Source organism: Rhopilema esculentum, chromosome 3 (genome assembly GCF_057945365.1).
Source record: "Rhopilema esculentum isolate cy_ngs chromosome 3, ASM5794536v1, whole genome shotgun sequence".
Lineage (NCBI taxonomy): Eukaryota > Metazoa > Cnidaria > Scyphozoa > Rhizostomeae > Rhizostomatidae > Rhopilema > Rhopilema esculentum.
Genome location: NC_142817.1, coordinates 2,993,755 through 3,005,689, shown reverse-complemented (window position 1 = coordinate 3,005,689; position 11,935 = coordinate 2,993,755). Strand labels below are relative to the sequence as shown.

Here is an 11,935-nt window from a genome sequence, read left to right as displayed (position 1 = left end):
ATGCATGTTGTAATTTAAAGATATCAAACTTTACTTTGTTTTGAAATTTACTTTGTTTTCTACCACGAAAACTATAATGCACCCCTTAAAATTGAATGAATGAAACTGGAAAGGTGAATATTAATTAGCTCCCTCCTCATCTTTTCTTGGCCTCCTACTCTCGAAACACATCGAAACAGCATTCACTTTATCTTTACTTCTCCTGTAGGTTGCTATTGACGATGCGTCACGTGATAGCTAATTCCCAGTAAGCAATGGGGACACCATTGAATTCAAACGAGAGGTTGTAAAAATTTAAACAGTCCGAAAATTTGTTATTGAATACTCCGTTCTTAGGAATGGCTCGTTTCTCAGATGAACATAGCAGTTTCTATGAAAAGACTGTTATCGAGATTCGTTGCAAGTTCTGTGACAGAAGCCTTAGCTCACGAGGAATGAAGGCCAATTTAATAGCCGATGTTTCTGTGGAGTTGTATTCGACGGATTCCCCCCAGATTGTGTGAGATTAATTTTGTTTGTTATTTTCTATTCAAAGCCTGAAACCTATTTAGCACATCATCATATTTAGCATATTTTAGCCCTTTTTGTTGTAATATCTGCTTGTTAGGCACGTACCAGACCAATACAAGCCTTTCTCGTAATACCTGGACAAATCTAAAATCAGATAAATAGAAAAGGTTGCACCCAAAAGATCAGTTGGCCTGCAAGGGAGCTGCCTGCAGGCCAAGCAGAGGACAGTAGCAGCTGCCTACAAAAGATCACTACCTCAAAAGTCTGCATGCATACCAAAGTGCCAAGTAATAAAGCAAAATCATACAGTTCTGCTGCAAACTAGCTGATATATATTTTGCATATTGTTCATACCACACCATGTGAATTGTCATTTGAAGCTTGCTTCCTTTCTAGAAAAAAATATTGTTTATCTTAAAATACATGTCTTTCAAAATTAAAACAAACTCCAACACTTGCTATAAAATTATTTTCAGAGTACACTAGACTAATGGGCTCATAACCTCTTGTCCTCATTTTTTCACAAAATATGTGCACCAATTTTACTTTCGTGGCAACCTTCTTCATTTCTTTTTAAAGAAACTAGTTAATAAAAACTAGCTGCTTTAATTGATAAAGATTCACAATTCATGAATATACCATAAAATTATCAAAAGCTTAGATATCCCATCACATATTTTTTCAGAGAAAGGCTTTATTTTAGTTAAATACGAATTACTCAATAAAATTGAATGTATAGAAAATGGAATGGAAGTATTATCTTTTGTACAGCAACATTCAATGACCTTTGCATTGGCTCACAATGTTTGATCTATGCCATATGGTCATTTGCAGTGTTCCACTTTTCTAATTTTATGCAAATATATTTTTCACATATTGTTAATACCCCACCATGCTGAATAGTTAATTAAAGCTTGGTTCCTTTTTAAAGAAAATATTGTCTAGCTTAAAATACATTGTCTTTCAAAATTAAAACAAACTCCAACACTTGCTATAAAATTATTTTCAGAGTACACTAGACTAATGGGCTCATAACCTCTTGTCCTCATTTTTTCACAAAATATGTGCACCAATTTTACTTTCGTGGCAACCTTCTTCATTTCTTTTTAAAGAAACTAGTTAATAAAAACTAGCTGCTTTAATTGATAAAGATTCACAATTCATGAATATACCATAAAATTATCAAAAGCTTAGATATCCCATCACATATTTTTTCAGAGAAAGGCTTTATTTTAGTTAAATACGAATTACTCAATAAAATTGAATGTATAGAAAATGGAATGGAAGTATTATCTTTTGTACAGCAACATTCAATGACCTTTGCATTGGCTCACAATGTTTGATCTATGCCATATGGTCATTTGCAGTGTTCCACTTTTCTAATTTTATGCAAATATATTTTTCACATATTGTTAATACCCCACCATGCTGAATAGTTAATTAAAGCTTGGTTCCTTTTTAAAGAAAATATTGTCTAGCTTAAAATACATTGTCTTTCAAGTTTAAAGCAAACTCCAACTTCTCTTTGAACTGTGATACTGTCTAGAGTTTAAACTCAAAGCTTGTTGATAGAAGTTTTAATATTTTTGGATTATTCTTTGCTGGTTGTGTTTCTTCATAAAGGACAAGTTTTGTTAGAAAAGAAATCTGCTACTGATGTATTTGTAAAAGAAAACAGTTTTGGAATGGATCTACATACAAACAAAAAAACATGTATACCATGTAAACCACAAAAAACAATTCATTTTTTCGCTTGGACTCCAGTGGTAATTTTCCTATGGGCATGTGCTACTGATTGGATAACTATTGCGGTCATGTGATTGCGTTTTTCTGATTGGCCTATTTAATCCGCAACTGGGAATAATTTTCTATCTTGCTATTTTTTATTGTTATTCTGACAATTTATAGTCTGAGGAGTGTCAGACCAAAATGCTTTAAGTTAGTATGTATGTTGTGAAATGTTTGCTTTTTCGCATAGGCATTTTCACTGATGTATCTGTGATCTCTTTCATAGAAATATTCTCCCAGTTGGATGTGTGCGGAAAGCAGAAACATGTTTTTGTATGGTATCTGATATTGCTTGTATTGGTTGGTAAGTTGAATATTAAAAATTGTTGAAGATGGTTTTATTTTGTACTGGTAATATAGGTGCTAGAATACTTATTTTTAAGAAGCATGCTATAAGAAAACTTGTACTTGTACTTGGCAATCATAAAAAAAATAGAAAAGTCAGTACTTGAAGCATAACAATTAAGAAACAAACTCAGTTTTGAAATGTCTTGAACTCAGAAAAATCATGAAAATTCAGCAATTTTCCCAACTAGATAGCATACAATTTCAGACAGTGAAAAAAAAATTTAAGTATTGCATCAAAATGATTGCAATAGTAATTATAGTTAAGAAGCTCTTAAGAAACAGTGAGTACTTGAATTTCCTAAGGATTAAGAAATTGGAGTACTCCACTTCAACCTTTGTTTGTTGTTAAATACATTAGTGTATGTAGCAAAAATGATGATAAGAAAGGACATTGTTCACTCTCACATTGCCTTAGAAATTGATTTGTTAATGTTTGTAAAAATACAAGGAGAGGTGGCCATAATCTAGCCCAGGCTTGTCCAACGCGTGGCCCGTCATGTTGTCTAGTGTTGTTTAGTGTTGTCTAGTGTTTTGTCTAGTCTTGGGACAAAGTCGATAAAGAACTGCATTGTATTTATTCAGGTTGTAAGAGAGAAATTGATTCATATTATTTACGATATTATTATTTCATATCATTTACGTACCGTACACTTGGCGACCAGGGGCGTCGCGACCGGGGGTGTGGGGGGTGTCACACCCCCCCCCCCCAATAGTATCTCAATAGGAAATTTCAGGTAAAATCCGCTTGGTGGAAGAAACGCTTTAGGTATTTTAGAGACCTTCATCTCATACAATCAATAAAGGATCAAGCAAAGGTAGTTGCTCCGTTGGTTAAATATGATATTCCTCGATATGAATGAAGGTAAACAAACTAATGATTTGAATATTTGAAGATTTCTTGTTGGCACTAAATCGAAAAATTCAGGCCCTCTTCAGTTAAAATTGTGTCTTGGGTCCATTTCCCCTAAAGTTTCTCGGTAGAAGCGTCAACTGCAATTCACAATGAGCTCCAGATTTTTTTACATTCAAAAGGCATGCTAAGATGGAGAGAGGGATCTAAATTGACAACCAGTGCTGCTTGTTATCTAGCTTTAGAAGTAACTGACATCAGGGGCGTAACTTGGCCAATAGTTTTGGGGGGGTGAAAAGGGTTTCTGCCCTGCAAAACTGAGTGGTGCCCTGCAGACCTAGTAGCAACGGTTTGTCTATAGGTTACTAGTGAAAGCTTTACCAGTGTACACTGGTCTTTACCAAGGACAAACTTCTAAGCAATAAAAACAAACTTGAAACTTCATTGCCTATGAAATTTCTATTTCTCTACGTGAGCGTAAATTGTTTTTTTATATTCACTTCATTTAATGTTTGGTTTGCAAAATTAAGCTAATAAACAGCTAATTGGGGGGGGGGGGGGACATGATGTAGACAGCGCAACGAAATTTAGCCCAGTGGGGCTAAGAGTCGAGTTTAGTGAGGTAGGAGGACCCACCATGGTTGGGTCCGACGTGAAGAAATTTTTTGAAATTATACCTTGTAAAAGGGCTAAAAAGCATCTTTCAGACAAAAATTTAGCAAAATACTATTGTGCTAAAAGAACTGATTGTTTATTGAAAATATTATTGTTTATTGGGAAAAATAGGGAGGGGGATGTCATGCTAAAACTCTAGTGTTAGACGTTGGGGAAGGAAAGAAACGGCAACCTTTCGTTTTAGATTGCACGTAGTTGTGAATGACAGAGGAAGATGTTGTTTTGATTGGGAGAATTTTCTTTCCTGAAAAGAAATGTGCAGTTTCTTGTATCAAGAAGGCCATGTTTACACATCCAAAATTAAAACATTGCAATGATACAGAAAGTGATTTACTGAATTAATGCAAATAAAAGAAAAATAATAAAAATATAAGTGAAAAAGTTAGCAATTAGATGAAACAAAATCGGTATCTTAACGATTTATTATGTTTTTTAGTTCATGCACTGTTGAAAAGTAATAGAAAAATTGAAAAAAAAATTCTTATCTTGACCAAAGTGAGGGCCTTCAGCCTCTTATTCCCCTCCAGTGACGCCGTGCTTGTCATGAAAATAATTTACAACTTAAATTAACTTGTATGGACTCAACCTTGCCCTCATAAACATATGCATCAATCATTGCATCCATTGGCTATGACTTTCGGTAAGGAATGCTTTTGCTTTGCTAATAACGGAGCTCTTCCTGACATACCTTTTCCGTTCTCTAAAATGCAATGTAAGGAAGGGAGGTTTATAACAAATATAATATTTCCATTTCAAAATTCGTGAACGGCCCTTTACGAACTTCAGAGGTGGCATTTCTGCGTGGCAACAAAGCTCTTCTTGGCGCCCTGCGAAATCTTCGATTGCCCTGCGAAATCGACTATTTTTTGGATTGGGGGGGTGTCACACCCCCCCACACCCCCCCGGTAGTTTCGCCCCTGACTGACATCATGGTATTTTTCAAGACCACGGCGAAATTGAACCAGTTGTTTTTATCTGCTGTTCAATCTGTTTTCAAAAAAATTACTATCAATAGGATTAGGAGGATTGCTTTAGTAAAATGTGCTTGAAAGAGTGCATTTTCCAGTGAACTAGAAGCATCAAAATTCGATAAATTCCTGCTCCTTCGGCGGCAACCATGGTGCCGCCTCGGGTAGTAACTATAACCTTTGCCCGTTCCGATATAGAGATTTGACAAAACTATTAGGAAAATTCCGTTATTTTCAAATGAAAATGAAAGTTGTGAGTTATATACAGAGTTAGATTGACAAAATGCATTGCAGAGGTTTGTGACAGCAACTAAAGAATTTCAGGCAAAAATTTTTTAATCAGGTAAATTTGTAGTCCACACCCCCCCCCCCCCCCAACAAGGCTTTCCTCGCGACGGCCATGTTGGCGACTTCCGGTTCAACGCAGGGAACCAAACCCTCTATTTTGTGCCCAAACCATAAACACGCCGCGCTTGTTTATAAAGTTCAAGATTGGTACAAGCCAATGGCGGCGCCAGCCACTAAGCTCTGGGGGGGACAAACCAAAAAAATTTAAGCCACGCCCTTTTCACCACCAGAAAACGCCCTTTTACCAACAGGGAACGCCGATTTTATCCAAAGGGAACGCCTAAGACTAACTTTTGTTTGAAAATTGGCGGTTTGAAAATCATAGGGTTACATCACAAAAAGTTCGGTGTCAAAATATTAGCCCTCCCCAACATTTTCTCATCGAATTCAGACGAAATACAAACTCGATGCTTCTGAGAAGTGGGGGGACCTGTCCCCCCCGTGGCGCCGCTACTGGTACAAGCCATGTTTCTAAAAAGCAGGAAAGTGAGATGTGAACTTGGGAAACGCAATTTAAAATTATCGCGGACAACCGATTTTTCCGTAGCTCAGCAAAATGACTTTGTTATGTGCTTGATTTGTTTGAAAACTTCGCAGTGCGGAAGAAATACAATATTGCTAGGCATAATAACACTAAACATTCATGTTATGATAAGCTGGAAGGCCAGTTACATGTTGATAAATTAGCACACTCATCTGGACACTTTTTTTGATAAAATTAGCGCTAAACACAAAATGACTTCATATACACTTTAACAGTACGATTTAATGTGTTCCCACGTCCGCGCAACCCCTAAGCGACTCATTTTTTGGGATGGGACGATATGAAAAGGAACGGGACCAAACAGACAATGCAGCCATAAAAGTGGCTCCTCGGTTACTGCGTTATTCTGAATGTGGCCCTTCTGGAAATAAGGTTGGACAACCCTGATCTAGCCTAGCCAGTACCAAACAAGATGAAGTTCTTGCTTAATTTGTTTTGTTACTTTTTGTATTTAGAGAGGGATGCTACTAGGTTTATGTCTTCATAGCAAAGTCTGTTCTGATCTTCATTTTAGGATAATCTCTGACTTGTAGAGCCAAGAAATTTTTCTTATTGCAGTTTTCAAATAAATTGCAAAATATGTACCTTCCCTAATTTCCTTTCATAAAAGTATTGATTCTCTGCAAAGGCTTTGGCAATAGATCTACTGACAAGAACATTTATTTTGTTTCACATGTTGAGCTTTTCTATACCGTAAACTCATGAATAGGCACCCTAGGCCCCTATTAGGTGTTTTTTGGCTATTTTTGTGGTGCTTGCTGGAGTGGGACACCCAGTTGAAGAGTTGGGATCCTTGTTAGATTTTCACTTTTTCTGAAGATCCTACACGGCCTAAAATAAGCGTGGATCTGACTCACTTTGTGGAGTTGTAAATTAAAATTGTGGACCGGTAATTATAAAAAGTGTGGATTTGTAAATAATGCATGTTCTTAAAAGTGCAGCATAAAATACCAATCGAAATGCCTAAGAGAGAAATGGGAACATTTTTTCAATTCGAAGTGAATGCCAAATCCCAGACTTATGTATTGCACTCATTTTTTATAAGAAAATTGCGATAAGAAATAAGCAATGGTCAATAAAGAAGAATAAAGAAACTTCAGAGCTCGAAGCTTCAGTACATGGGGAGGAAAATCAATTGCGCTTTATGATATTGTTGTGTGCTATTTTGAAATAAGATGGACTTTGTATACAGTAACAGTTCTGCTAAGAACACGTTTTTGTTCCTTTTGATGGTGCTTTATGCATGTTCTTAAGATAAATGATCAAAGATAAATTTGTATTTTATCTTTTGTATGTTTATGAATGAAGAGAGAAAGAAGCAAATATTTTCTGAAAGGGATGTTTTCCGGTGTTTCAAAGGGCGTGGCCGTAAAAAAATTTAGGGGCAAGACTCCTAGTCCCGTTCCAACCACTCCCTTGTGGGCTGGTGCTAGTGTGACCTGATCTAGCGTAATATTGCATAATATTGGCCAAAAAACGTCATTTTGCATAAAATCCAACATAATTTGGAATCTAGCATAGCTCTTACATAATTCTTATATTATTTAAAAGAATCATTGTTTCCATTGATCCATTTTCTATCGTTACCAAATGCAAACACTTTACACCAGCATCTATGGTTTCATTTTGGGAGTAAATTGTGACTTTCCACCTTCAGGATTTTGCTAGTTGTTTTGAATGGTTGGCAGCCACATATTTTGTGGTTGGCCAAGGGGTTTTGAGAAACTGCCAAAATGGAGAAATTTGGTCATCAAACCATGGATCTAAATTGCCTTTTTGTTTATGAAGAATGAGTACACTGGGTTGTCAAAAAGGCCAAATTGCAACTCTGGCCACTTTTGATATTCTGAGCATGCATTAGCCTCTTTCTCGAGCAGGGTTGCCTTGATTTGAAATCTAGCATAATTTTTGCAAATCTAGTACAATCTTATGATAAATTTGGCGTAATTCCAAAAGTGAGATCTGGTGCTGGTGCGTGGTGTCTGCATTACAAACAAGATGGGCGAAAAGACAATAAGAAGAAAAAAGCACAATTTGTACATCAGTGAGAGAAGAGTTTTTTTGCCATATGTAACGAGGTTCTCGTTTATAGTAACAAAACCTTTTGAAAAACAGATTTGATGGCAAAGAATTTGATGGGATGAATGCAATTAAGTACTTTTCATACGTAAAAGAGACTTCACCCAGCTTTTGTCCCAGACAAAATATTTCATTCAATCATACATTAAAATTTGAGAAATAAACGACTAAGATCACAGAGATCTGAGACTTGTTCTCAGTGGAATTCTTCCAGACGAGATAATGGCTCGGATTCTTGCAGCAAACCCTCACCCTGTCCATGTAGAGAGGCTGATTCCCACCTACAATAAGATAGAAGCAGGTGGGGAAAGCAGCATAGCTCCAGAAAAACCTAACAAAGATATGAATATTTCAATAAATATGCTTGATCTCGCAAGTTTCGAGTTCCGAGAAAAGCTGCAAAGATATAGCTTCAAAAAGCAAACAAAACCATAGTCTGGGAAGCAAGGCTGACTTAAGGGAGTTTTTGAAGGTGAAAGGAAATAAAAAACAACTTTGATAGAGATCCGAACAAACCATGTAAAAGAGTTTCCTTTCGATAACTTTTTGCTCACATATTAAGACGTCGCTATATGTAGCTAATTTTCTTATTAACCCAATCCATTTATTGTAAAGAATCAGCTTTTGCTACTTATACTTCATTCATTTAAGAATTTGCCCAATTAGGACATGCTATTTGCACTATATTGGCAGTTCCTATATTTGCCATCCCCATGATGCCAACCCCATGATGCCAACCCCGGCAAAGTACCACGCCCAATTATTGTAAAAAATGTGGATCTGTAAAAATTTCTTATTTTAGGCCCTGAGATCCTTTGCTAAAAATGATAATTAGATTTTTGAGTATTTTTGAATTACCAACTTCAAAAGATAAATGAAACTACACATTTTGGATTTCATTTGAAAATACATACACAGCTAGAGTTTTATTTCTTGTAAAAATTAAGTGTTTATCTTTAGGCCTTGTCTTATCAATGAAGCAGTGGAAAATTCAAAGATGGGTTGCTCACTTGAAGGGAGTAATCTCAAAATTTTTGACTGTTTGGGGGTGTTCTCAGTTGAGCAGGGAGTTCTTTCAAGGATTGAGATGCTCTTTCAAAGTGGGACACTCATACAAGAATTTATGGTAATTAGCTGTCTTCAAGTTACTATCTCTCACCTAAGCAACTTTTTTCTAGTGGTAATATTGTTGGTTATCATGTCACCAAGCCATGTACGAACTGTTTATCTTCATGCAACAATGGTCATTTCTGGATGTTTTTGTCAGAGGCATCTTATCAAAATGAATTGTATGATGCAGGTTTGTTTTCCGTTTTCAGAATCTCAATATTCTATCCTGATGCTTTGTTGGTTATTTGCTTCTTTCCATTGAAAGAGTTTATGTAGAAAAAAATTCCTATGCAAAAACAAAGAGCTTTCTGCCATCCCAGGATGCTTAGTCAGCAAATTTTCAAACATGTCGGTAAAAGAAGGATGGCTCAACCTCTTTGTCATCGAAAGGGACCTGGACATCCCACTGTATCAAAGTAGTTAGTGACAACCCTGACAATAATGTGCTCGTTTTTCCGATTTGCATATTTAGATCCATAATACTTGGGTATATATATATTTCTTGGCTTGAAATTCTCGATCATTGTTATAGCGACGCCACAGATGTCAATAGAACATATAACAGTTTCTTTTCTCCTGAAATATTAAATGTTCAAAGATATAGTCCCAAATTCATCAAATCAAAATGAAAATTTTTCCTTCGCTGGCCCCCAAGTTTAGAATTGGTGACGCGGGCCCAACAAATAAAATGGTACCTAATGAGCGCAATGGCGGTGCCAATCATGCCCTTTTTTACTCATTTCGGTTCTTTCGGCGTATTTTCCTTCCCCGGGCAAGTTTGAAAATTATGACCTACCTTTATCTAATTCATTTTTAAAACAACAATGTGAACCATATTTGACGTATGCTGAGGGGGGTTAGGGTATATACACCCCCTAACAATGACACTACTTGAGATTTTCCTCTTGCTCAACAAATCAAAATTCCTTTGTAAACTAGATAAACCTTAGGCTTCTTTTCTTCCAAAGTATTTTTAACCATAAATCACGACTGAAAATCTTACAGCTTGTTAATTTAGACACGTTTTGGTTAGTACAAGTATTGATTGCTAACACATTATAACACGATGACGCACACAATAACATATTTATTCATAATTTAGATGAATACCTCTTTTACAATAGTCACATACTTTAAGCAAGATATAACCACTAGTGGTAATTTTTTGTCCCCTTCTTTATTTATATTGAAAGGTCTTATTCAGAAGTTATCAAATTCTCAGTGATGTAGCATTTCCCCATTTTGAGACAAAATTCAGAATAATACCCCCTCTTATTGTGCATCCAGTGCAAAGTAAAGATTTTTCGCTAGGTCCATTTCAACAGAAAATCTGTTAAATTAAGATTTTTATTTGGGCTTTCTTTCATGAAATTGAGTAAAGTTTCTCATAGGCACATATAGGATGTGCTTTAGAATGATGTGATCAGCCACAGATGTAAATATCTAAGGGGGTACCAGACGGTCGTAGCAGCAGCCAATAGGCTATGAAGTGGGGAAATAAAACACTGTAGACCACGCCCTTTTTATTTGTAAGAAAACACCTTTACCAACAGGGAACAACAATTCCGCCAATTTAGATGTTAGTCATTCAGATGGCAACCACTAACGTTTGGTTGCACAAATGCAGTTTCAAAATCACAGTACCACCTCACAAATGATACTTTGCCAAAATACTACCCCTCCCTCAAACTTTTTTATGGACTGTTCTAATTAAGAAAAAGAATCATAGCGTTTTTTAAAGACGCAATTCAAGAACTGTCCTGATGTAAGTATTTTTTACGAGCCAGCAATTTCGTTTTTTTTTGCTGCAGATGTAGACAGAGTGAAATGGGAATATCTTTTAGACAACACTGACGGTAAAAATTGTGCGATTGGATCTATGCAAAGGAAGTTTTCAGATGACTGTTTGAGGTAAGATTTTGTTGTGAGCAGCTTTACCTGTTTAGAGATAATATAATTATTGATACACAGAGTAGACAGTAGGTATTTAAGGATGAAATCCGTTTTATTTAGTTTGTAGCAAATTGTTAATATTGTGAATTGAATCTGAATTTTCAATGATGTTGTATTTTTATGCTATGTGGGTATCAAGACTTTATTTTTCGTTTCCAAACTATAGAGCTGTCTTGTTACCTTTTCTCTGCAAAAGCATCGCGAATGGGACTGAAGAGAGACCCAGGGAGGATGAAGGAGCTTAACCCTCTGAATATTAATTTCGCTTGGTTTTTACCATATTGACCAGAAAAAAATTGACGGCTTTCCTAATCCTATAACCTTACTTATTTCTTCGTAAAACAACCTGTATCCACAGTCCTATTTTCAAGAAAATATGACTTTTAATTCAGAATTAAATTCAATTCTGCTTTATTTTGATATTAAAGCGGAGATTTTACCTAATTTGAGACTAAATGATATTTGGAAAAATTTGACGATTTTTTTAAGCCTATAGCCTTGCTTTTTATATCAAAAAATGACCCTTGTCGACCGTCCTATTTTTATAAAATATACTTCTAATTTCAGAATTGTATTCAATTCTCCTTTATTTTGATAATAAAGGGGAGATTTAACCTAATTTAAGACTAAAAAATATCTGAAAAAATTTGACGATTTTCCTAAGCCTATAGCCTTGCTTTTTACATCGAAAATTGCCCCTTTTCTGCAGTCATGTATTCAAAAAAGTTTAATTTTTATTTCAGAATTGATTTCATTTCTGCT

The 11,935-nt window shown here is 35.7% G+C and overlaps 1 protein-coding gene across 2 annotated transcripts in view; it reads left to right on the top strand.

The window, feature by feature from the left end:
• The first annotated feature begins 219 nt into the window (after nt 1–219).
• The window catches only part of LOC135692929 (protein FAM72A), a 34,447-nt gene continuing 22,731 nt past the window's right edge, over nt 220–11,935 (top strand). The window contains exons 1-5 of one of the 2 annotated variants that reach the window (XM_089113201.1): nt 220–499; nt 2,525–2,602; nt 9,289–9,410; nt 11,032–11,131; nt 11,340–11,847. In XM_089113201.1, coding sequence (XP_088969327.1) covers nt 339–499; nt 2,525–2,602; nt 9,289–9,410; nt 11,032–11,131; nt 11,340–11,418 — 540 coding nt within the window. In that variant the 5' untranslated portion in view covers nt 220–338 and the 3' untranslated portion in view covers nt 11,419–11,847. Of the gene's footprint in view, nt 500–2,524; nt 2,603–9,288; nt 9,411–11,031; nt 11,132–11,339; nt 11,848–11,935 lie in introns of those variants that run through there. The other variant, XM_065211279.2, reaches the window with a different exon arrangement.